The sequence below is a fragment of the Brassica oleracea genome, chromosome C1 (genome assembly GCF_000695525.1).
Source record: "Brassica oleracea var. oleracea cultivar TO1000 chromosome C1, BOL, whole genome shotgun sequence".
Taxonomy (NCBI): domain Eukaryota; kingdom Viridiplantae; phylum Streptophyta; class Magnoliopsida; order Brassicales; family Brassicaceae; genus Brassica; species Brassica oleracea.
The window spans coordinates 16214874-16242408 of record NC_027748.1 but is presented as its reverse complement, the minus strand read 5'-3'; the positions used below and the strand labels follow the sequence as shown (position 1 = coordinate 16242408).

Genomic DNA, 27535 nt, shown 5'->3' with positions numbered 1-27535 from the left:
AACCTGGACATTATCTGAAGGGCCATCTTTGACCAATCTGCATGGAAGACTGAGTCTTTGACTCATTAATTCAGATCTGGTCAAATTTGTATTTTCTATGCATTGTTTTCCCACATTTTCTTTAATTGTCTTTGACTACAAAACACTATAAATATGTAGTTCCTTTGATGAATAAAAGAAGTTCAGTTTTGGTTGTTTATTTTGTTTCTTCTCTGAGTGAGAGAGAGAGTTCTTTAGCTAGTTCATTGGTGTGAACCGGCTTGTTGATTTGGTGGTCAGCCAATTCATCTTTGTGTGTTGATTGGTGGTTAGCCAACACATTCATTCTTTCTTTGGTGGTTAGCCTTAGATCGTGGGTATATCAAGAGTCATTCCGCATCTCTTGACGATCCTTTCAATCCATCTCAGTTCCAGAAGTGCCGTTTGCCTTCTCGGATCATATCCAACACCCAGCTAAAGTGATCCTCCCTATCTTAGGGTTCTTCAAGTTTGATTTTGGAAATTTTGTTTGAGTCGAAGCTTGTAATTGAATTCCTTACTCCAGTTTTTGGTTGTTTTATAAAAGTTTCAATTTTAAAAATAAAAATAAAAACTATATTGTAGAAACTATATATTTATTTAGTGAATTTAATATTTACTATAAATTCAATAAAATAGATTACAAAAATAAACTATATTATATTAAATGATAGAATTAAAATTAAGGAAATATACTTTGTGTATATTCTAACAAAAAGATACCTATATGAATAATTTTGGTTTATTTACCATTTGAATTAGCAATTACAACTAAATGAATAATTTTTAAGTACTTCAAATGCAAATAATAGTCTATAAAACATTTTCGAGTAAGGACATTACTGGTTTCTCCGCTACCATCCGCAAACACAGATTTTGCGGTTGGTGGCGGTTGTTGGCGTTTTGAAACAATCACTCAAACTGTTCTAAACCTCTCTAAATCTCTTAAATTCAAAAGATGGTTTCAGCTAGCGTTTGTGACTTCGGGAGGGTAAATTTTTTTTTTCTTTTTCTTTTTAAAAAACACTATAAATACAAAAATAAAATAACAATTTGAATTGAAATAATAGATATACTACAATATATATATTATATTTTAATTTATATTGTAAAATTTTATAATAAAAATATTTTCTATAATTTTTTAAAATTTTAAAATAAAATTTTAAAAATAAAATTTTATGTCCATTATAATATTATGATGTTTAATATTTTTATAATTAAATAAAATATAAATATTGTTAATTTATTATTTAACCACTATTGTATTTGGTGGTTAACCAATCATTAGTATCCTGTAAATGCACCAATTTTTAACCGAAGTACCAGTTATACAAATCTCTTAAAACAACTTAAAACTGCAACCACTCGCATCCGCGAACTCCTGCAACCGCAACCGCTGCGGTTACACCAGTCATATCCTAAATAGGTAAATAACTTTTTTTCAAATTTGTTTTTTATGAATTGACAAAAGCTAACCGCGAGACAATAATTGGGTGCATTAATTTTTTTTTGTTGTTAAAAATCCAAAAGTAACATGGGATAACTAACACAAAATCTATATTATAATAGTTGAGTTTTTGCTCACTCCTCAGCGCACCACGTCAGCGTTTTGTGGGCTCCACTTTTAAAAAGTGTGAAAAATGTCAAGCACATGGCTCGAGCACGGGTTATTGAGATATAAACACCAACATTTATACCACTAAGCTAAATGATACTTTGTACATTGATGACCGAACCTAATATATATTTATGAAGATCGGAAGCCCTTGCTTTTGCGGCTTCCTCTGAGGGTCGGGCCTACAAGTATATTATGGGTTTCATTTTTAAATGGGATTCATCACGTTATATGAAGAAACTCAAGTTTGCAACAATTATAGTTTTCCCATATTATAAAATGTTGTCGTTTAACATGAATTTGGGTTCTTTTCATCATTGTCTCAAACAAGTCCGAGTTACAGACCCAATCTGCATCTTCACAAAACTAATTGATTCCTCTTAGCTTTAATCGTCTTCTAGAAAATATTTCTCTCTGCCTCTCCAGTTCCTCAAACCGGCGTCCCGGCGTCCGTCACTCCACCTTCGAGTCTCTGCGTCTTGGTCGTAGTAGCCAGAGCATAGCCTTTGGCTTCCTCCGCTTCTAGGATTCCCTGAACTTCAAGAAAAACAACGAGTTTTTGGAAATCACGGTTCTCTTCCTTGATGAAAAGGTAAGTTAATCTTCGATCTATCATATTTATTTAACATAATTGTTTTAATTGATTTCCTGATTCTTTGTTGAATAATATTATTTGCAGATTCTGTGATTCATGGGTTTACTCCCGTCGGACGTGCTAATCATTACATGCCATCTTGAAAGCAGGTTCCATTGTGAAAGTCGATCGTTCTGAGGTTGCTAGGTGCTCAAGCATGTACAAAATAACTGATCATACATTCCTTATTCGTTTCATCTCACTAACCATTATTGATGTAGTCATCATGAGTGCAACTGAGATCAATCTCCAGTCAAGATTAGACTGTTCGACAATCTCCAAGTGATTGCGAATACAAACCTAGAACTCCCAGGTATGTTATCATATTGCATCTGGGTTTATATTATGTTTCGATATCATAACTGATATTTAAATTCGTAGATAAGGTTGGACAAATCCGTTCTGTCCAGGGCTCTGACCTCACCAAAGAAACAACTCTAGTCGTTATCCGTCTCCTCATTGATCCGTAAGAAACAAACAACACATAATTCCCTTTATATTACTGTCTATATTGTGCTAACATCAATAATCAAAAATATTTTCTACCCAAGATTTGTGGTCGTCTATTTATCTCCCTTACTTATCAATCTAATTTTACACAAATCTTTATTTTACAACTTAAAAGAAACCACGATTACTCAAACAATCAAAGCACCAAAAACTAGAATCCCAAAAAAAGACGAATCATTAATGATCACATCTCTTTTTGTCTAATCTTACAAATAAACTTCAAAATATATAAAATCAATCAACTCAACTAAAATTCAACGACACATACATTGAGCCAGCTAAAAAAATACAAACTACACGGCCAGCTATTTAACAATTTACAAACTTACTTTTGCAGATGCTTACGAAGAAGACAAAGACGACAACCAAAATCAGTGAAATTACCTAAACAAAAAAGTAGAGTAAGTTACAAACTCTGATAAATACAACTAACAATGATTTTTGTTTACATTAAAAGAGAAACAAACACAGCCACACCAGGAGATACAAGAGACAATCCCAACAGACACAAAGGCGGCAACAACATTTCCACCTGCTCACTCCTCTTGTCTTATGAAAATAGCTTACATGCTCAATGTCAACAGGCCAATGCTATTATTTTCTTACGAAAAATAAATATATTCGTTTAAAACCCATTAAAGCCCAAATACTAATTGTCACTCATTTTATAGTTATTTCTACAAGTCTTCGTGTATTTGTTTTAAAGGTCCGATAAAAGCAACAAGTTTAAAAATAAAAAACATATAACCAACATAATAAGAATATAAAAAATTATTACTTAATACACACACTTACACAACTAAACTGGAGAAAAAAATATCCAGAAACAAAAGGTACTCTCAACAACCTTAATATAATTTATGTAATCTCAACCAAGTAACAAATTAAAAAGACAAATAAACAATAAGTCTCAGTGACACAGCAAGCAACACCACGAACTATATCAGTCACATTACTAACACAGTTTAGTCGTTCATGAGTGGAGAACGGTGCATACATAGTTCATCATCACAACTCTAACCCTATAACAATAAAAAACTTGAAAAACAATGATCAACCCAAAATGCAATAACCCTAACAAATATTGAGATGAAACAAGAACTCTGTCCACAACTCTGCGCAAGCGCGGGGGCAATGCTCCTAGTCAAAAGTAATAACTCAGCTCTTAAGACACTGAATTTTGTTTGATGTTGAGTTAACTAAGTTATTAATTTTTCTAAGGAGATACTCAAAATTGTAACTCAAATATAATATATTATAATTCATTATAACCCACTAAACTCATGCTTAGTTTTGTATCTAAGCATGAGTTGGGAGTTAAATGAGAGGATAAAGAGAAATTGCAGTAAATCTGTTTCTATAGAACTTTTTGAACGGGCAAATACAGTTAAAATAATTTGTTTTGTTTTATATTAAAAAGAAGAGTGGTTGGTCAATTATATAAAATAATTTGTTTGTGGAACGAATTCCATCTTTGGTACACGAAGCTCTTCAGAAACATTTGCGGGCAAAGATTCTTTTTTCGAACTCTTCTTCTTACTCGATATCTCGTGTTTTTCTTTTTTTTTTTATCAAGAAGGAAATGATAGAGAGAAAGAGAAAGATGAAATAATTTTTTAAGAAACCTCTCTATGAGAATGAGTAAGTGTAAAGATTGTGAAGAAATTACTTCCCTTCTTATAGGCATGAGAAATTACTATTTACTTGCGGATTTTCGGACACGAACTTTGCCCAAATACACCAATCTCGTCCGAACTCGCCATACCGCACGTTGGGATCTCACTAGAAATCCACGATCTTAACGAGCTGGGGGGCTAACTGTTGGGGTCGAAAACAGTTACAACGAAGTTAACGTCCAAATCCCCGAAGAAGAAAACGAAAAACCTTCTTTGACAAATACTTTTTCGAAATAGATTCTTCCTTACGAAAAGCTTGCGGAGGAAACACGAGACATCGGACAAGAGCTCAAAAAGGGTCGCTACACAGCGACCGAACGCGTGTTCCGCTCGGTCGCTACGTAGCGATCGAGCGTTCGTTCCGCTCGGTCGCTATGTAGCGACTGAGCATTCGTCCGCTCCGTTGTTAGGGTCGAAAACGGTTACGACGAAGTTAACGTCCAAATCCCCGAAGAAGAAAACGAAAAACCTTCTTCGACAAATAATTTTTCGAAATAGATTCTTCCTTACGAAAAGCTTTGCTGAGGAAACACGAGACATCGGACAATAGCTCGAAAAGGGTCGCTACACAGCGACCGAACACGTATTCCGCTCGGTCGCTACGTAGCGACCGAGCTCTTCCGAAACGTCGATACGATATTAGTCCATGCATTCTCGTCTACCATTTGATGCTATCTCCTACCCATTTCATGTTTCCCGCCATTCTAAGTCATCGATCAAGCTTTACGGTAAAAAACGCGGGAAGTTCACTCTTTATCGAAAGAAGCCGTAATAAACGCTTCGAGCCAGAAGACGGCCCAAAGGGACCTAAGACATGACTTGAGGCCCAACTTACGATTTCTTAACCAACAGCCCATAAGCCGCATGACGGTTTGCGCTTGGTTTGCGAGGAAAGATAAATGTCAAGTTTCCGCGGATAAATACGAAATTTTGAAGATAATTACGAAGATCGGAAAAAATGGAATATATCCATTTTTATGCTATGGCGGCTTAAGGGTAGAAGAAAAAAAGCGTAAACCGATCTAGGAGCCAGTATATAAGGAGTTCTAGACGAGAGGCATAAGGAGGCTTTTTCCCAGAGCAAACTTAGCACTTCGAGCAATTAGGCATATTTCCGTTTTTTGTTATTCGAGCTGCGACTCAACTAGGTTATTACCGTCTTAGGGTTTAGAACTAGGACTCTCGCCGACAGCTCTCGTAGCCCAGGCTCTTACCTTGTTGTAACGCTCAAACGCGAATTCGGAATAAGATCCACTTTGCTCTCTTTTCGATTTCTTATACTTTATCGTTGTTATTATTGTGTTCTGATTGCTTGGCGTGTGGTATTAGCAGATATCCGGGACCTCTGAGAAATTAGGGTTTTACTAGTTTCCTTATTTAAACGGAAATTGACAGTGCGAATTTCGGTTCCCACAGTTTGGTTTAAATTCGATTAGGTTAATATTATATTAGTTAAATCCGGTTAGGTTAAATTTGATGTGTGGACTTTTTTGTAAGTCTACAACGATTTTTTTCTTTCCCTTTATTATTTGCGAAAATTAAAAAATAATTTATCAAATTTGTTTACTTATTTTTAATAGTTATAATATATGACTTAACATTCTTATTCATATATTTGTAAATTTAATTTAAAATTAAAGATTTTATGTAAACACCAATAAAATAGACTGAAAAAGGCGTCTCCAACTAAATAGACTTTTTTGTAGGTCTACGAAACCCTAAACCACAAATCTCAAACCCTAAATGTTTTGCTTGATAATCAAAAAGTATCAATTATACAAAATATAAACTACTAAACATTAATATGCAGATTTAAGTTAATAAAACAAAAAAAAAACAAAATCTAAAATCTAATCCTATAAAATCAACCACTAAAAGACATAACATGTTAGAACCTTTTGTTTCTAAACTATGAACATTGTCTAACACATGATAACCAAATTAGTATATATTCTTCAAAATTGTTCAATTATATGAAATTTTAATTTATTTAGTTCATATTATCCATTATATTGATGATTAGTTGAAAATATCACAATAATTATTTTTATACATTTTTAAAATTAAATTTTTAGATCAAATTAGAGTGTAGATTACAAACTAAGTCTATAAGATAGACTTCGTACGAAGTCTATGAATTTGTAGAATTCTGTTTTACTTGTAGACTTTCGAATGATAGAAACATAAAATACATTTCTGTTTTTTTGTTTGGTCATAAGGGTTAAATAATACTTTCACTATTCTTTTAGGTTAGTTTTGCATTTGACTGAAAGAGGAGTACACTTTTAGGTTTTACTTGAATATTTGGGTTGTTTTTAGTAAATATCCCATAAAAATGTGTGGAAACTCCTTACCGGAGTCGTCAACGAGGTGATTTACATTTCTTTTACTCTCGATGAACAGTAATGAGTGAACCCAATTTAATGTTACGCCACAAAATGTTATTTTGACGACATAGCTAGTCAGCTTAGTAAGTAGTACATATAGTGCAAAACATTGGTCCCTGGAAAGATGACTGATGATATCAAGTTTGAAATTAAAGGAGAATGTTGGAAATGAAGTTTTAATTGTTTTTTTTTTTTGGTTGCCTCTAACGAGAACTTTCCCAAATCCACAGGGCGAGGATATTTGCGATGGAGTAGCTAGGGAAGTGGAAGAAGAAACTGGTGTATGTACCTTGCTTGCTTTCCAATAAAAATAATCTATTTAAGGATCTTTTATTTACTATTTTACTTGCCACTTTATTCTAAAACTTGTGTTCTTTTCATGGGATTTTCTTACTTCAGATCGTTGCAGATTTTGTGGAATTGTTGTCTTTCAGGTGAATTATGTTTTCATTGACTTGGCAAACATCTGATCTGGCTTATCCCATTAGTTCCTGATTTGGTTTACTCTTTCTTTACTCGTGTAGGCAAAGCCACAAAGCATTTTTGAACAAGAAATCGGATTTGTTTTTCCTGTGTGCCTTAACTCCACAGCTCCTACGAAATCATTGAACAAAAATCTGAGATATTGGAAGCTAAGGTATGTAATATTAACTTTCTAACTTTTTCTCACAGTTGTTGATGAGCCAAGAAAATATTTAAAAGTTACTCTCACCTGAGCTTGTGTATATGGTTTTTTTTTTGCTATATAGTGGATGCTGATCAAAGAATACGTAGACCAGCCATGGAACTAGAACAAGGAGATGTTCAAGTACATGGCAAATATCTGCCAGAAGAATTGTGAGGAAGACTACTTGGGATTCTCCACGGTGGAAACTACCACAGGAACTGGTAAGAAGAGCTTTGTTTACTGCAATGCTGATCATGCCATGAGCCTTAATGCAGCGCGTGATCAAGCCTCCTCTTCTCATTGATAACATTCTCAGCATCCCGATTCTGTGTCGGATGAGACAATGTATCCTTTTCCAATTGTCATTGTCTTTGTAATTTATTTTCAGTTATTGTTCTCCAAAACATTGAAAGCCTTTACCGGTTTTTAAATTCTCAGCTTTACGGTTCATGTTATTTCTGGTTTAATCTGATTTCCCGGTCTTTATTTTACCGATATTTGCTATAATCTTGAAATTTCAAAGGAAAAACACTACAAGAATTCATTAAAATAGTTACGGATTGGCAAAGACAATTCTGTAGCCAATTTTGTTAGCTACAAATACAGCGAGAGAACACATAGTTTTAACTTTGTAGCTAAATTTGTAGCTAACTATAACAATATGCTATATAGCTAGAGACGGATTTCATTGATCCGTAGCTAAATAGCTACACCTTGGCTAGAGATTAGTGGTTACCATAATTGTTCTATTTAGCAACAATAAGCTACAATCGTTTCTATTGCTAAATAGCACTAGTGTCTCTAGTTTCGTAATTTCGTCGCATTGACACAATACTATAATCATCAAGATAATAAAAATTCTAATATTTCATGTACATACATAATAGAATGGTAGATTATCAATTAATTTTTTAACGTAAATATAACTTATGTTTTAAGAATTTTTTTTAATCCACATATATTAAAAAAACTAGTAATGAGTAAAAGGACCCGCTTTTATATTAGTATAGAGATATAGCCCCTCTTCTTTCCTGTTGAGGCAATTATTCCCCAATAGTAAAATAATCATCCATTGAATGCATTCTTATTGGCGTAAAGAAAGAAAAAGTTGAAAAGTCGTCTCGAGTAAAGGGATGTGCTGCTTTGCTAGTGAAGTAAGCTAAGCGTGATTTTCGTATTCAATGACTCTGGTAGCTAAAATGCGGTTGGAAGCGAGGCTGCAGATCTGGGTGCGCTTAGATGCCCCGAAGCAATGGCCAACTAAATTCTCTCCTCTAAGAAACAAAGATGAGAAGAAGCGCACTGATTTCCCTCAGCTAAATCTTTGGCATTCTTGTTAGCCTTGCACTTGGCAGAGCTCTTTCTTTTTCTCGTCTATCAGCTTCTCTGCTGACGTCATTTCCGAATGTTTTTAACCCCCTAGCAAAGCAACCAGCCTTTTTTCGTCCCCGCTTTCTAAGCAAGGAGAAGAGTCGTCTCAGTTCATCATAGCTCGAGAGTATGTCCTGACCTCTCTAGCACCATTAATAACTGTGCTTGTGCTTCAGAACGGAGAAAGCTGCTCTTAGATAAGAGAAGGGGGGGAGGGGTAACCCACAAATTGGCTGAAGAAGGAACCAGGCTGGTGATTGTTTAATGGTCAAGTAATCGACAAGAGCCGATGGAAGCCGTTTTAAAGCGGTTTGAACCAAATGAACCTGAAACAAATGTAAATGAATTAAAATAAGAACAAAACATATAATAATAATATGATGGAAATATAGAAAGGATGGTCGAAATTGTGGATGCAATGGAACTAAGTTTGATGGTCGTATGATACTCTCAAACTAAGCCGGTGGGTGGAATGAATCGATGGATAGGGATTGACTCTCTTAATCAATGGACGAATAGGTTGACTTGAATCACACAAGACTCTCTGGACGTGGCTTCTTTAGAACTTAGTAAATCACACACAAAGAACTAGAGAAATAACAACAAAGAATGCACAACTTTGTTAAAAGAAAAACTGTTTTCTATTATTTTCAAAATGATCAAACGTAATTTACAATGAAGAAACAACTTGAGCTGTATAGGCTCGACTACTTGTACTCTCTAACAGTCATAAAATGACATAAGGAAACAAATAAAAACGAAATAAAAGATTTGGATGAGAAGGCTTTGATGGCTCCATGAAAACTAGCCGTTAGCTCAATTTATGCTTTCAAAAGGGGAAACTCGGATGATCTTGTATCTGGACAACTCCTGAATGATTACAAGGTTTAGGAGTCTCACTGATACGATCCTGTAGTGCCTTAATGGATAATATGGCCGATGGTCTTGAGAGATAACTTGAAGAAACTCCTTTAAGGCATTAAGTGTACATGCTGCCAAATATGGAAGGTTGGTGTAAATGAAGATCCGCCTGATCCCCTAGATGCAGGTGCAGCTAAGGACTTCTGGGATGTCTTCGGGATGGTTGATATTATCTCATGGCTTCCATAGATAACTCTGGGTCGAACCAAATTGAATTGGTTGGAGACTTTCCATAAACAATGTCGGTTTGGCCGATTTTCGGAAATTGATTGCATCTTGGCATTTTCTTGACCAATTCTTCTGATTTAGGTCTTCCCGGAAAGCTAATAAATCCATATTGAAGCCCAGGATTGATTCTGAAAAAGGATACTTCATGGCTGGGCTGAAATCCACTTCTAAAGGCTGATACTCCTAGCTGGACGGGCTGGCGAACCTTCGGTTTTTAAAATTCATAACTTCCTCCTCCGAGAGGATTTTCTAGTAAATCCAAGCCTCAGTGATTCCTTGTTGAGTTGGATTTCCTTGAAAATTGGTTTCGTGCCGAAAAACCTTCTTATCAGATAAGACAAAATGTTGTGAAAGTTATCCCGTATATATTAAAAGAGAAGCATTATAACATTTGGGTGTTTCCATGTGCCATCACTAAAATGACTCTTACAATTCTTAGAGAAATAGGTTAGTTCATCTAAATATAAATTAAACTTTTATTAAATTAACCATAAAGTTAATTTGTAATTTATAAAATTATTCTTCTTTCTTTCCTTAAACTAAAGCTACGAATTTACTTAATATGAGTGTTGCTATGTGTCATCACTAGAATGACTCTTACAATTCATAGATAAATAGACTGGTTCATCTAAATATAAATTATACTTTTATTCAATTAACCATAAAATTAATTTGCAATTTATAAAACTATTCTTCTTTCTTCCCTTAAACTAAAGCTACATAATTACCTAATATGACTAAAATATATATGATAGCTAATGATTTTGAATAATAAAGATTTGATAACAATTTGTGAATTCTCTTCTTTTTGTTTAATTTCTATTGTGAAAATAAATTAAACTATTGAATAATTAAGATTTTGATTTTTCATATTTAATATATTTAAAAAATTTTAAACGAATATAATTTTAAAAAATTAAAGATTCACATTGAAATTTTGTGTGGTCACTGACTTAAATTTTTGATATAACAAGATACAAATGATCATTATATCATATGATTATAAAATTTCATTGAATTAATATTTATACTAAATATATATTTATTTTAATATGTTTTGAATTGACTATATACCATATTAAAATTTATAAATAATTTTATTTCAAAATTTAAGAGATATGTATTATACTTGAATTGATTAAAAAAATATTTTTACGGTTTTATTTTGATCAAATCATCAAAAATATATTTTAAATATGTTTTTTAATTATTTCTAAAAATATATTTTTAGGAAAATTTTTTAAAATATTTAAGTTGTAACATTGCTTAGTATGCTGACGTATCAACACCTTAGCTCTTCTCACAGTCTAAATTAAAAAAAAAAAAAAAATTCTCTTATTAGAAAAATTACGAAGATTGCCATTGTATATTTATACACGGCAAAGTTCTATAATTAATATCCTATGAATTATTGCATTAATGTTTTGCAACAGGAAAATATTAAAGTACATCATTATGAACTTGCCCGAAATGATTAAAATACTAAATATAAATGAAAGACAATGTTACCAATAATGTGCTTTAGTATCACTGGTATCAATTGATTGTTTCCTATTGTGAATCAAATAATAATTATCTATGTAAAAAAATTGTCAACTTTAATACATAAGTTTATAGCTGATATATAGGTATGTGTTCTTAAAAACTTTTTAAACGTTTAAATTTATATTACTTACTAAAATATATCCGAATACAAATTTTATATATCTATCTATCTTGTAATAATATAGAAAACTTCCTGAGATTTTCTTTTTTACTTTCCGAGATATTTAACTAACTATAACTTAATATGAAAAAAGCCTATATTGTTTTCTATTGATTAACATTTGATATTTAATTCTATAAGTTTGAATTATTTTATAGATACTTAAATATATAAGTGTAACTAGAACAAAGTCAATCGGTTTAGAGTAGATCTGCTAAGAATTTACTACTATCATATATTGGATCCGATATTAATTAAAAATTGAACCCATATATTATTTATTATTTTATTTTTAATTTGCAGGTCCGATACAAATCTCGACCATATAAATATGTAATACTTAAGCAATTTTTTGCATAATTTAACAGTGAGTACGAAAAAAACTTATACAGTCATATAAATATAAATATGTAATACTTAATAAAATTGATTTATAATTAAATACTTAGAAGAAGAAGAATAAAAGAAAATACAATTCTATTCCATGTGTTTATAACTTAAAAATATGTAAACATATAATAAGTAATTCTATATGTGTGGGTTATAATCTAGTATTATAATAATTGGCTTTATTTCTACCTTTCATGGCAACCAAATAATTTAGCCCTAATAGCTTGATACTGATTTTTCTGTATCATAACTACCGTTGGGGTGGTGTCCGGATATCCATTCGGGTTCGGTTCGCGTCTATTCGGGTTTCAGGTTTTCGGGGTTAAAACTTTCAGCCTCATTCGGGTATTTATAAATTTCGGTTAGTGTTCGGATGTTTTCGGGTTTGGTTCGGGTTCGGATAAACCGTTTATATTATTTTTAAAAAATTTAAATTTATTATACACTTCAAATTTCTCAAAATCCAAAAAAACAAATATATATTACATACAAATTTGAATAAGATATGCCAAAATACCTAAACTTAACATATAAATTTGTTTGGCTTGAATATTCGGATAGAAAATCAATAGATATTTCAAGTATTTTTGGTGTTTTGAGTATTGTTTGACTATTTTAGACATTTACTTTTGTATTTGTATATATTTTTAATTATTTTGGAAGACTTATATCTACTATATTTTTAGATATTTTTAAATATTAAATCTAAAAATAATTAAAATATATGTAGGTATATAAATGTATTTTGGACACATTCGGGCACCCCAAATACTTCCGTTCAGGTCAGATTCAGTTCTGGTTCTCTAGATATAAAATTTTTAAACTCGTTCAGATATTAATCAATTTTGGTCTGAGCTCGGTACTAATTTTCTGGATCGGATTTGGTTCAGTTCTTCGAATTTTGATTTTTGCCGAGTCTTAACTCCCCTATGTTAGAAACCCATTTTGAAATCAGAATGTTCTCTTTGTCAGATAAATGGAGATGGCAAACAGGCAGTCCCGTCCCGTCACGTCCTGGACCGCAGCAGGATTGTCTTCAAGCGGATCACGGCGGGTCAGGCCCGCCGGAGCTCGAATCGTAATCTCCAGAGCTCGAATCGTCATCGTCGTTTCATTTTTTCAGGGAAAGTCACACGAATCACCTTCTTCTCACTCTCTTTTTTTTAAAGTAAAATAAGAAATTAAGAAGAAAAAAATACGGGTTTTGTAATCCCGCATGGCCTGCTTCGGCCCATCCCGAAAAATCCCAGTCTCGCAACAACCCGTCCCGCGAGGCCTACTAATTTGCGGACCTATAAAATCCCGGTCCAATACTGTCCGCGACAGTCCTTTACGGGTCAGGTCCATGATTGACATCTGTACAGATAAGCAAAGAATAACTTGAGTGTAAATATACTCTTAAAAAGAATATGATGCACATTTGGCATTCCTTCCATCCCGAAAAATGGTCAAATGATAATAGTTTGTTTTCCTTGATAAGTTAAGAATAAATAGTTACCTTACTAGAATTTATTCTTTGCGTCTTACAAATCATGATGATCAATGTCAACACAAGCAAAATTCTTTGAGTATAATTTTCATGTAAACAAAGAATAATATAATATAGTGGTCATATCTTAGTATTATATTTTAAACTACTTGAGCGTATGCATATATAAAGAAAGCTCTCATCATTCATAAACCAAATGTAAGAAAACTCTAGAAAATACTAATTAATTAAAAACATATATTTATATCATCTATGGAAATACTTAAGAAAGTTTATGCATTATATCCAACTCGCGGGCTAAAATGCGATGGTTGCAGTCTTGGTGAAAACTACTATGGTGATGGTTATCGTTGTTTTCGTTCTGGAATCTTCTTTCACAAAGAGTGTGCTAATTCTAGCCTAGAGATTTGCAACCTCTATCATCCACAACATTCTTTGAAAATTAAGGTATGTGCAAAAAACAATAATGTGCAACAAGAATGCAAACTTTGTAGAATTAATTTGCCAAAAATGTATTATTATTGTTCTATATGTGATTTTGCCATCGATTTGATATGCGTAAAAAAAGAAGTTAAGAAAGAGATTGGAGATTCAAAGATCCATGAGCATCTATTATCCCTTGTTCCTGAGATGGTTAGCTTTACTTGTCATCTATGTCAAGTACTTGATGACCGGTTTCCTTTTGTATGTAATTTATGTGATTTGAGTTTTCACCAAGATTGTGCCGAATCCATATCAGAGATCAACTATTCTTGCCATCCTCAACACCCTCTCAAGCGTTTCACGCGTGTTCCAAATCGCACCGGTGAAAATTGTTGCTTGTGTGGTAACAAGCTTCATAACGTGTTTTATCATTGTTCAGTTTGCAACTTCAGCGTGGATATCAACTGTGTAAAGAATCCACCTCCTTTCAGTCTTCTCCAACCTAAGGCTCATGAGCATCCAATCATTCTTATGCCGCAAAGAAGTTTTGTTTGTAATGCTTGTGGAATGGATGATGACCCAAATCCTTATGTGTGTCCTCAATGCAATTTCATGATCCATAGAAATTGTGTTGATAAACCACAAGTCATAAAGATCAATCATCATGACCACCGCATTTATTACAATCATTATCTTGATTCTGATGATTGGGAATGTGGAGTGTGTCAAAAAGAGATAAAATGGACGTGTGGAGCTTATTCTTGTCCGAAGTGTCAAGATTTTGCAGTTCATCTAAGATGTGCCACAAAGTTCGGGATTTGGGATGGGATTGAACTTGAAGGTATATCAGAAACTAATATCGAGCTTAAGTCATACGAGGTGGTTGAAGAGGGACTTATAAAGCATTCCAGTCACCAAAACCATGTTTTGAAGCTCAATGAAGAAAGTGATGCTGATGTTGAAGCCATAGTTTGTGAAGCATGTGTATATCCTGTATTTTGTGGCCCATTCTACAGTTGCACAGAGTGTGATAATTATATTCTTCATCAGAAATGTGCCCATCTCCCTAAAAAGAAAATAGATTCCTTCTACAAGATGGATATTACTCTATTCCCATGTGACAAAATGGAAACAATATTAGGGCTTTGTGAAGTTTGTCAACACTTCTTTCAGGGTTTTCGGTACATAACTAAGGATGATATAACTCTTGATATGCGATGCGGTTCTATATCCGAACCTTTCTTTCATGAAAGCCATCCTCATCATCCATTGTACATCGACTTTACAGGCAATAAAACTTGTAAGGCTTGTGGAGATGAGGCAACTTTCATTTTGAGCTGCCAGGAGTGCGGATATTTTCTGGACATTAAATGTCCATTCTTACCAAATAAGGTGAAACACAAATATGATAAGAATCATTTTCTGTTTCTATGCTACGGCAAAAACCCGAGCGACCAATACTTGTGTGAAATTTGCGAGGAAGAACTAAATTCAGAGAAATGGTTCTATAGATGTGATGAGTGTTGCATTACATTTCATATCAAATGTACACTCGGAGACTTAATTAGTCTAAAGCAAATAGTCGACGCTGAACCAATCAAATTGGAGGTGATACGCAACATTCATATGACCAGGTTAGTTTGTGCTGTATGTCATTCTCGCTGCCACTTTCCCTACATGTTGAAGTGTTCTTCTCCTCTAGGCATGGACACTCTTTGTTCTTTACAATGTTTTCGGCAAAAATATTTCCACAAAATGACTCCATTATATGAATTGTCAATATAGTATTAATTATTTTATATCTTATATTAGAGGAGACGAAAAAATAAATGTGTTTTCAAAATATTTTATCATAAAAAGTCGTTATTTCCGGGAATGTATTTTGTTACCAAATAATCTTTCTCATCTACAGTTCGTCTAATAAGCCTTAAGAGGAAATTTAAGATAATCTTAAATAAAACTAAACTAAAAGTATGGTTTTCATATTAATGAACATGATCGAGCTTGGTTGCTCTAAGATAAACGAAACCATGTATTTGGGATACGAGGAATATGATCAGATTAAAACATGAAATATGGAGCTGTTTTGTGGTATAAAATAAAATGATGAAAATAGGAAATCCAATAAAAACTAGTAAACAATGAGTTTGGTTACAATGTGAGAAAATTATAAGCTTTTGGATTTATCACAGAGAAACATGAATTGCACTGACTCAAATTGTTAGTTAGGAAAAGTGTTACGATATTCTTTTAACGCAAACTAGAGTTCGTGTCGCGCTTAATGCGGGTTTTGTATTCCTTTTCCTATTATAATAAGTGTTGGTATCAAATATTATAGAGTGAATTGAATGAAAATCCTATAAGAACTTGTTAATTAGCAAACTACCTAAGGTAAAACTTATGTGGGCTTTAATGTGTCAGTAACCCTGTTCTAAAACTCGGCCGCCTAGGCGTTACGCGTCACTTTTCCGCCTCGATTTATGCCAAATCGGTTTAAAAAATCGGATATCCGATTTTTTTCCGCCTAGACCGCCTAAATGACCGCCTAGCCGCCTAGGCGGCCACCTAATCTATTTTTTTTATTTACTTTTTATTTTATTTTTTTATTTTTTTTTATTTTTTTTTATTTTTTTTTATTTTTAATAATATTTTTATTTATTTATTTGATCTAAAATTTTATAAATATCATTTATATTCATAATTTTGATGAAAATTACACTATATTAAGTTTATATATTCTATTTGTGTGTTTTATACAATTTTAAACATGAAAATGTATTAATGTTATACGCAATTAAAGATTAACATGTTTTATAACATAGTAAACCATCTAAAAATTCCGCCCCGCATAATTTTCGATTAATCCCCGATTTTCTCTTTAGGCGCTGGGCCCAACCCGACCGTCCGACTAGCGCCTAGCGCGTTTCCGAACAGGGGTCAAGTAATAGAAGCAAAATGACAATAATATCCTTTTCGTACTTATCAAGCGATATTTATTTTTCTCCCCCAATTACGTGAAACATGATAAGTTACAGATATTAGACCTAACAAATTCTTTGGTATTGAGATACAAGCGGCTTCTAAATTACACGTCTCATACAATAAAATATGTATTGAGGAGAGAGACCGGAAGCTTAGGGGAACATCTGTCTATAAATTCAGTACGGCAAAATAAAAAAATTATAGATTAGTTCCATTCTGGATTACACTTATGGGTATAGATAAGGGCCATTTCTGGTCCAAAGGCCATTCATGAGTTTAGTGACTTTCAATTAGATATTGGTGGGAATTACACAAGGCCGATTCAAAAAGCATTTTACTAAGCTGTAAATAATTTTGCCTCAAGGACATACCCAATTACTTGTTTAGAATTTTCCTCATGTGCCTTGTTTATTTAGTTGAGCAGAATTTGCCTCAAGACTATACAATTAAATTAGGTTTAGAAATAGTTTTATACGATTATTGAACTAAATTAGGTTTAAAAATAGTTGTAACCGTTTAAAATAATATTAAACAAGTAATAATTATCTTGGCTGCAAAGATTCTTTAATTAAATTAGGTTTGGAGAGTAGCCGGTTTAAAATAATATTAAACAAGTAAAAATTATCTTAGCTGTAAAGATTCTTTAATTTAACTAGATTTAGAAATAGTTGTAGCAGGTTAGAAATAAGATTAAACAAGTAAGGATTATCTTAGCTGTGGAGATTATTCAATGCACTTGAATTAATAAAAAGAGATATTTCATAAACTTAAACAAGGTACAATATTACATAGTCGGAGTTCATTAATACATATCAAAAGCGAGAACCAGAAACATCCAAAGGGTGCTCAGGCAACATCACAAAATAACAGCACAATTAAGATAATAGAAAAGCCCAAGTAGCTAAGTTCAGAGGGCTCCAAGTCTCGTGTCGAGAGTGTCCGTCGATATAGAAACAAAGAACAACTTAGTAATCAATGTTTAGATGCAGAGATTGGCGAGAAGAAAAACTACAAACCAATTGGCATTGCGGAGCACTAAAGCTGATGTTGGTTGGTTGAAAAAATCTGCAGGAGATGGTTTCTTATTATGATGTGTAGCCGTTAGATTTACTGTAATTGTAACAGAAAAATGATAATAATTAAGTTAGACAGCTAAACATATATGTGACCGGAATTTTTATAAAAGTAGCAGGGTAATCAGATAGACTTACAATGAGTGTCCGGGTAAAATTCTCAGGTCTAGAATTTATTTTGCTGGACCTTGACAAGAATGAAAAAATTAGCAAACAATGTGGTAGAAGCAGAACAAACAAAAAATGACACATACATCATTGGCGATCCAAACAAAACATAGTGTCTGCAATCTTTATGAATAAAATCTAAGTACATTCGTAGCAATGTAGTGTGGAGTGCATTGTTGCTAATATTAGTGTAGGAGGTGGATTTCATCCCTCCACAAGGCCCATCGAATAACGATCTCTAGCCCAACAAGCCACGAGCTTATCTGGCTTAGCGAGTAAAGCTGTCGGCTCAGTCCGAGAGTGCCTCTAGCCGCCGACTAAGCCGACCAAAAGCGCACGGTCCGAGGGGGTTCTACCAAGGCCCATATATTCGGCATTCTCACTAAAAGGGCCCAGAGTGAGACGGGAGCTACGGCACGCAAGAAGGAAAGCCTATAAGAGGAGAAGAGAGGGCAACAAAGAAAGGGGGCATACACGAGGCGGCTAGATCTAGAGTTTAAGTCATTCCTTTATTCCTAGATCGAGACTCTCCGCGAGCAAGCCCTAACCTGGTTCTCCCAGTTAGAGTACAAATCGATCGGAAGCTTCCGTGACTTATCAGCGGCTTTCCTCAAGACGTATATTATGTTCACAAAGCGCAGCACTACTGCCTCCAGCCTGTGGAAGATCAACCAAACCAAAGACCAGAGCCTCCGCGACTACATGGAGAAGTTCAAGGCAGTAGTCTCGAGGATTGAAATCCCGGACGACATCGCCATTGACGCACTACGGAACACGTTGTGGGTTCGCTCCAAGTTTCGAGAAGACTTATACCAAAATCCAACTACGTCGCTCCAAGATGAAATCGCGCGTTCGGATAACTTTATTCGAATGGAAGAAGATACTAACGCAATCCTCAGCAAGATGAATGCACCAAAAGCTCCAGCGGCGAAAAACGCCAACACACGACAAGAACCGCGCCAGCACACTCCTAGCGACAAAAACGGCCGCAAAGACGGATAAACGAGAATAACGTGCCGGTCTCAACTCTGGTAGTCCGCGGGGAAGGTTGGAACAAATGGGTCAGAGAACTCGACTCGTCTGACAAGCCAGTCGATACTGTTTGTGCGACACAACCTGCAACAGCAGCAGGTCCAACGAAACATTGCAAATATCACGACGTCAAAGGGCATGATACAACAGAATGCAAGTCGCTCTACGCACACTACCTCTCTTCTCTCGCAAGCGGCGACTTCAAATTCGAACCTCTAAAAGCTAAGCCCAAAAACGGAAAAAGCTAGAGCAAGAATAAAGAAAGAAGAGCCAAACGCAAAGCTACCGACAAAGGCCGCCAAAACGAAACGCAAAAAGACGGGGATAAAACTCCGAAGTATGACGGCGAGGAAGACTCCTCGGCCGATGAAGAACATCCAGCTAACCGCAGGCGCATTGAGGTTATACTCTCTCAGCAAACCTTATCATCAGACGACGATAATGACGATACACCTAAACTCGGAGATCTGAGAGATGTTCTGAAACGAAAGCTCGAGTCCAAAGACGACAACAGTTCCAAGCATAGTGATCTCCGGCTAACGCTGGATGCAAAGAAGTCTCGCCGAATCTCAACGGATGACCTTGACCCCAAAGAGCATCAGGAATGCTCCAACGGTGACCTTCGAGATAAACTCAACGCCGGCGCATGCGATCTTCGCATTCTTCTCAATCGCTCGAAACCCACAGACCTCAGAAGACGGTTAGAACAAGCCAAGACGTCAAGCAACGCTACGCTGTCGAAAAACGACAACAATGTATCAGCCGACCTATGCGCCTTTATAGATTCCAAGCGAGTAAAAACGAGACAGCAACTAAATGTCATTATGGGCGGCTCTCCTCCCTGCGGAAATTCTGTTCGCTCCGTCAAGGATTACTGCCGGCAAGTTGCAACTTCGCAGAGGTGGCCGATTAGGCCGCCAAGTCACCCACCTATAACGTTCTTGCCTGATGACGCCGAAGGGATTCACATTCCCCACAACGATCCCCTCCTTGTCGTCCTTGGAATTGGGGAGTACGACGTCACCAAGGTCCTTATTGATACAGAGAGCTCCGTCGACCTCATCTTCCGTGGAACCCTGCAAAAGATGGGAGTGGACCTCGACAACATTAAACCGTCCTCCAGAACGTTAACCGGCTTCAATGGATCTTCTGAAACAATACTGGGAACAATCCGCCTTTCGGTACGTGCATGTGGAGTTACTCGGACAGTCAAGTTCGCTGTCGTAAGCACAAAGGCACCTTACCATGCCATACTTGGAACCCCTTGGATACACTCGATGCAAGCAATTCCATCTACTTATCACCAGTGTATCAAGTTCCCCGGTACAAACAGCAAGATCAAAACGTTGCGCGGGGATCAGAAGGCCGCTAGGGAATTACTGGTCGCCACCGTCAAGCTCCAACACTCCTCTCTCTACCCGTTAACTCTGTCTCTCCTCCGACCTCAAAGGTCTGTTCCCAAAAAGACAAAGTTCTCGAAATACCTATTGACGACACTGATCCTAGCCGGACCGCACGAATAGGCGCATATCTATCTGAGGATATGCAGCAATCAGTCCTCAGCTTCCTCAAGAAGAATGTGTCTACGTTCGCGTGGTCCATGGCGGATATGAAAGGAATCGATCCAGCCATAACGACTCATGAGCTAAACGTCGACCCGACCTTCAAACCCATCCGACAAAAGAGATGAAAGATTGGGCCCGACAGGTCAAAAGCCGTGAATGAAGAGGTTGACCGGTTACTCGGTGCTGGCTCAATCGCTGAGGTATGCTACCCTGAGTGGTTAGCAAACCCAGTAGTAGTCAAAAAGAAGAATGGGAAGTGGCGCATTTGCGTCGACTTCACTGACTTAAATAAAGCTTGCCCGAAGGACAGCTATCCTCTCCCCAATATCGACCGTTTAGTCGAATCTACAACCAGAGACGAGATGCTCACGTTTATGGATGCCTTCTCTGGATACAACCAGATCATGATGCACCCTGATGACCGCGAGAAGACGGCCTTTATCACAGATAGGGGAACCTACTGCTATAAGGTTATGCCATTCGGCCTGAAGAACGCATGAGCAACTTACCAACGGCTTGTGAACAAAATGTTCGCAGAAAAGCTGGGCGTCACCATGGAAGTATACATCGACGACATGCTTGTTAAGTCCCAACACGCTGCCGACCACCTCAACCATCTACAAGAATGCTTCGAAACTCTCAACAAATACGGAATGAAACTAAACCCGACAAAGTGCACGTTCGGAGTTTCTTCAGGAGAATTCCTTGGTTACATAGTAATACAACGAGGAATCGAAGCCAACCCAAAACAGATCCTGCGGTCCTAAACCTCCCAAGTCCAAAAAATAGTAGAGAGGTCCAACGGCTCACGTGTAGGATTGCTGCACTCCATCGATTCATCTCTAGATCCACCGACAAGTGTCTGCCATTCTACGATCTCCTACGAGGTAAAAAGTTTATCTGGGATGAAAATGCGAGGAGGCATTCGCCCAACTCAAACAATATCTGACTACGCCGCATGTACTCGCCAAGTCAGATGTTGGCGACGTTCTATCTCTTTACGTCGCAGTGTCACAAGCAGCAGTCAGCAGTGTTCTGATAAAAGAAGATCGCGGCGAACAAAAGCCAATCTTCTACACAAGCAGGCGCATGACGGGACCGGAAACGCGATATCCGACTCTGGAGAAGATGGCGCTGGCCGTCGTCGAATCAACAAGAAAGCTTCGCCCGTACTTCCAGTCACATTTGGTGGAAGTATTAACCGACCAGCCCCTCCGAACAATACTTCAGAATACCAACAGTTCCGGAAGACTAACGAATTGGGCTATCGATCTCGGTGAACTCGATATCACTATCGTACAAAAACCGAACGGCAGCAAAGTCCCAGGTTCTTGCGGATTTTTTAGTCGAACTAGCCCCAGAAATGGAGCAAGACCTCGCTCTCCCAAACCCAAACTGGATACTTCATGTCGACAGATCTTCGACCAACAAAGGCGCAGGGGCCGGAGTCCAATTGCAGTCTCCGACAGGAGAACTTATCAGACAGTCTTTCAGCTTCGGTTTTCCGGCTTCGAATAATGAAGCAGAATATGAATCTTTGATCGCCGGACTACGCTTAGCAAAGGCTGTCAAGGCTAAATGCCTAAGCGCCTACTGCGACTCACAGTTAGTTGCCAGCAGTGTTATGAAACCCGACCCGGACCCGCGGTTGAACCGGTAAACCTGGCAACCCAGAAAAAATCCGGTTTGGGTTTTGTGAAAAACCCAATATTTAGAAACCCGCAAAAATCCACAAAAACCCAGTAGAACCCGGAACCCGATACCGGTTGTACCACTGGTTGAACCAATAAATAATTTTTACTTCTTTTTTTAATTTTTAATTATGTTTTTAGATTATATTTATATTCTATATTTCTAATTAAGAAGTTATATACTGACAAAAAAAAAGTTAGGTTTTTCCTTTTCAGTTTTATATTTGTGATTTTTAGATTTTAATGAAGATTTCACTACGTCACTTGAAGAAAATAAAGTGAACAATGGTAGAGAGAACCAAAACTAGTTGATGTAATTTGGTGTTTATTTATTTTCGTTATTGATAATTTATTATAATGATTTTTTACTTTTGGTTTATTTTGTATTTGAAATTTAATTTAATATTCACATTAAACATTTAAATATTGATAATTTTTATGTCTTTATTTTTTTAGATGTCATAACTCTTACCTTGTTAGACAAAATTATAAATAGTCTAAACTATTTTTTGATATTTTGTATATCAAATAAAAATAAAAATATAGAAATTAAAGTTAAGTATTTTCTGAATGTTATTAAACATAAAAATATACATATCCAAACTATTATTTTATGTTTATAAAAACATTTAGAAAATATTAAACTTTAGTTTCTATATTTTTATTTACATAGCTGATATATTATTATATAATAAAATTAATTCATTTATTAACCCGCGGTTCGCCCGCGGTCGACCCAGCGACCCGGTAAGTTACCCGGTTCAGTGTCCAGGTCGGGTTTAAAAACATTGGTTGCCAGTAAGTTTAGCGGCGACTACGACGCCCACAACTACCGGATGGACGCCTACCTCAAGCTCGTACCAGGCTTAGCAGCAGAGTTCGAGTTCTTCGAACTCACCAAAGTTCCAGAGGGGAAAACATCTGTGCCGATGCTCTCGCAGCCCTTGGCAGCAAGCTTCAAGATCAGGTTGAACGAACCTTCCCAATACATCGCATTGAGAAACCAAGTATCGATATCTCGACCGACCAAACTATCATCGTAGCTCCAGTCACCAAGGCCAACGCACCAAATTCTGATGGGTTCGGCCCTGACTGGAGAACTGAGTTCATCGACTACCTTAGAAAGGGAGAACTTCCGACAGAGAAGTGGGCTGCTCGCAGACTAAAAACACGCAGTGACCATTATGTTGTCCTGGACGATGAACTACACCGATGGACCGCGAGTAAAGTACTCCTCATGTGCATCCACGGCGACGAGACCGAAAGGGTTATAGCTGAGACACATGAAGGAGCTGGAGGGAACCATTCAGGCGGTCGAGCCTTGGCGATCAAAGTGAGAAGCCTGGGCTTCTTCTGGCTGACGATGAACGCAGATTGTGAGTCCTACGTTAGAAGCTGCGACAAGTGCCAACGGCACGCACCAAGCATCCATTGTCCGACTGAAATGTTACGAACGACGACCGCACCGTATCCATTCATGCGATGGGCAATAGAAATCATAGGACCTCTTCCCTGTTCCCGCCAGAAATATTTCGTTCTCGTCCTCACTGATTACTTCACCAAATGGATCGAGGCCGAAGCCTACGCTCAAGTCACATACAAGGAAGTCTGTGGTTTCGTCTGGAAGAACATTATTTGCCGCCACGGTCTACCTTATGAAATTGTTACCGATACTGGATCACAGTTCATGTCAGGCAACTTCAAGGAGTTTTGCAGCAAATGGAACATCCAACTAAGCCCTTCCACCCCTCGCTACCCGCAAGGAAATGGCCAAGCAGAATCCTCCAACAAGGTCATCATCGACGACATTAAGAAACGTCTAGACCTGAAAAAGGGTCATTGGGCCGACGAACTCGATGGAGTCCTATGGAGTCACCGCACGACACCAAGAGGATAGACTAAATCAACACCCTTCTCTCTTGCACACGGCGTCGAGGCTATGGCCCCCGCTGAAGTCAACGTTTCAAGCCTCCGACGTTCGAAAATGCCCCAATACGTCGAACTCAATAAGGAGATGCTGCTCAATGCCCTCGACGAGATTGAAGAACGACGCGACCAAGCTCTACTACGGATCCAAAACTATCAGCTTCAGATAGAGAGCTATTACAACAAAAAGGTTCGGGCCAGACCCCTTGAACTCGGCGACCTCGTCATGCGCAAAGTGTTCGAAAAAACTAAGGAACTGAACGCCGGCAAACTCGGATCTAGGTGGGAAGGACCTTACAAGATCATCAAAGTCGTCAAACCGGGCCTCTACCGACTTCAAACGTCGCGTGGAGAAGAAGTGCCTCGAGCATGAAACTCAATGCACCTACGTCGTTTCTACTCTTAGAATCGTCATAGTCAAAAAAAAAACCGAGTAGATGCACCTCCGCGGTCACTTCTACTCAACCGAGTAAATTCGCTTTTAACAGCCACTTTTACTGGGGAAAAACGAACTACGAATGGCTTGATCCTCAACCGAGGTATGTAGGCAGCCTTAACTGATCCAGCTGTAACAACACCAAAATCAAACCTTTGTTTCGATCTCAAATCGACCAACGAAGGATCAATTCCCATACCACCAACAGGCAGTATGCGGATATTCACACCCCACCACTCAGCTATGCCCTGATCAGACACTTAGCTGAAGGCCAAAATGGTCGCAAGTCACCTATGCCTCGAACGCATTGACCGACTAAAAAGAGAGAAATCTATACCCTTTTTCCGACCGACGAGTAAAGGATAAGCTACCCAAATACTCGACCGTCACTGGAAACACGGATAAAGCTTTCCTCTCTTAAATTCAAAATTCTCGTCCTTCGGAATCGAATAGCGTCCTTAGACATTATCTCGTCTGAAATGCGACGAGGATCAACAAAAGCCCTTCTGTGATTTATTTTTCTACCAGTTTTGCAAAAGTTAAGAATCAAAAACCTGTCATTTCTAAGCAAACACGCTATGAGATTTTCGGGTAGATTGAGACTTACTCAAACTTTGTAAGAACTTATAAGAGGCACGCATAAAATTTAAAAGGCCTGCTTAACATAGCAACTCGCCGACAAAGAGATAATGCATCTAAACATACAACAAAAGGGCCCACCAGGGCCACAAACACACTCCAAAAAGATGTAGTAAATAAAGTACAACATAAACGAAGGCTCAAGCAACGGAACCATCGTCTTCTCCGCTCCCCGTCAAGAGTTTCGAAGCAGGGAGATCCTGGGCTCTCAACTGGAGTAGGAACAGGAGCGAGAAGATTCACTTCTAAAGGTAGGACGCTCGAAGTACTCCTCTCGATCTCGCTTGTCACTTCCTCCTCGTTAGGTCTCGGTGACAGCGTCTTCCTACCTTGATCACTTCCCTCCTCCTCGTCTCCTCGCCTCTCAGAAGAAGTATCGGAAACAAGAACAGGTCCCTCAGAGCCTAGTTTCTCGGTTCCCCCTTTCTTAGCTAAGGCGTCGTCCACCTCGAGGTTCTCTTTTTCGGGGCTCCTCTCCATAGCCGCAACCTGTTCTCTGGGAGCAGATGTGACATCTACCGTCGGCTCCGCGGACTGATCCTCGCCGACTTCGCGTGAAGTAATAAGCTGGGAAGCCAAGTCGGACCCAATCAAGCCGACATTTGACCCGTACGGGTCGAGCGTTGCCATAAACTCCTCACTAACAAATCTAGAAGGAAGGTTAAGTGGGGACAGAGTAAGGTCACTCTCGGAGAGCGGGTCGAGGCAAAGTCTAGCGACCTCGGCCTCATGAAGCTTCTCCTGCTCTGCAAATATATCTATCATGCCCTGCGGGATCTCCGTTCCGTTGTCCCTTAGTACCTCGAGGCATTTTCTCGTCCCTGATGCCTGCCCATACAAGCTTGATGTTAGGAGTTTCAAGTCTCCTAAAACAAACGTTGTAGTATAAGTGAATGTCGAACCAGTTCTGAGGGATATCAAAGCACCGAGAATGCAAGTACTCACTTAATGATGTTTGGAGTTTTCAAGGCTCCTAAGACAAATGTTGTAGTATAGTGATTGTTGAACCAGTTCTGAGGGATATCAAAGCACTGAGAATGCAAGTACTCACTTAATCTAAGTGCAACCAATGATTTAGATGAGTTTTAAGCTATGACTAAAACTAAAAAGCAATAACTGAATGATACTTTCTTGACTAAGGGAAAAGAGAACTCATGGGCATAGGGATTAGACCTTGGGTGATCAAGTATCGAACTAAGGATGGCAAATGATCAATCAAACTATCAACCTTATGCCTAGACACAATTCTAAGCAAGCTCTATGTCTAGATAAATGCTCATTTGTTAACATATCTCAAACATCAAATGTCTTTGGTTGAATAATGTGAAAGCAATCATTACTAACAAGTCTATTAGCTATTTTAGCATCTTTAACAACAAATGTCTTTGGCAAAGTATACTTAAAGCTTAGGAGAGTTGTCTCAGGCATTTCATCAAACACCTTTTGGGTGGGAAATGCAAATTGATCAACTTTTGAGTGGCCAACTCAGAAGATGTATAAAGAATACTCTACTAGCAAGGAACAAGAATGATCTACACCTAAACATCCTAGAACTAACCTAATCACCCTTGATCTCCCTAACCCATGAATTCAAAAGGTGATTACTCACTAATCTCCATGATTCCTCTTAAACCCATATTGGATTTCAGATTAATCATGTAGAGAAATAGATAAGAAATCAACAAGAACACAAGATGAAAGCAATGAAATCTGAATCAAAAGTAGTTTTACTAGTTGTTCTTCAGAAAAAAGATGTCCTCCTCTGGTGGCTACCAAAGGTCCTTAAAGCATAGGTTTTTGAAAAGTAAAAACATGCATAATGAAATGACTAAAAGGCCCTTGAGAAAACATGAATTCGGCCAAACAAATAGACGTGGAGCGACCTCGGCACGTCGCTGCGAGAGGTCGCTCCCGGGTCGTTTCTTCGCGAGCGACCTGGCTGTATCGCTCCGAAGACGTCGCTCCCGGGTCGTCTCCTCGCGAGCG

General features: G+C 37.3%; 4 protein-coding genes and 1 pseudogene across 4 annotated transcripts in view; 4 read left to right on the top strand and 1 right to left on the bottom strand.

Annotated features, from left to right (window-relative positions):
- The first annotated feature begins 6790 nt into the window (after window positions 1–6790).
- Window positions 6791–7814, top strand: LOC106333083 (annotated as a pseudogene).
- A 6172-nt stretch (window positions 7815–13986) lies between these two features.
- On the top strand, window positions 13987–15851 carry LOC106296979. Its single transcript, XM_013733249.1, has 2 exons — window positions 13987–14061; window positions 14477–15851. The coding sequence occupies exon 2, from the start codon at window positions 14569–14571 to the stop codon at window positions 15820–15822; it is 1254 nt and encodes a 417-aa protein (XP_013588703.1). The 5' UTR covers window positions 13987–14061; window positions 14477–14568; the 3' UTR covers window positions 15823–15851.
- Window positions 15852–18962: 3111 nt separating this feature from the next.
- On the top strand, window positions 18963–21357 carry LOC106333073. Its single transcript, XM_013771563.1, has 4 exons — window positions 18963–19248; window positions 19296–19360; window positions 19541–20742; window positions 21000–21357. Exons 1-4 carry the CDS (start codon window positions 18963–18965, stop codon window positions 21355–21357), a joined length of 1911 nt encoding a protein of 636 aa, XP_013627017.1.
- Window positions 21358–22220: 863 nt separating this feature from the next.
- On the top strand, window positions 22221–24445 carry LOC106333062. The gene is made up of 2 exons (XM_013771553.1): window positions 22221–22513; window positions 23413–24445. The coding sequence occupies exons 1-2, from the start codon at window positions 22221–22223 to the stop codon at window positions 24443–24445; spliced, it is 1326 nt and encodes a 441-aa protein (XP_013627007.1).
- A 1244-nt stretch (window positions 24446–25689) lies between these two features.
- The window catches only part of LOC106333054, a 4536-nt gene continuing 2690 nt past the window's right edge, over window positions 25690–27535 (bottom strand). Inside the window, exons 7-8 of the mRNA XM_013771539.1 lie at window positions 25808–26377; window positions 25690–25761 (exon numbers count right to left, since the gene is read on the bottom strand). Coding sequence (XP_013626993.1) covers window positions 25690–25761; window positions 25808–26377 — 642 coding nt within the window. The remainder of the gene's footprint in view (window positions 25762–25807; window positions 26378–27535) is intronic.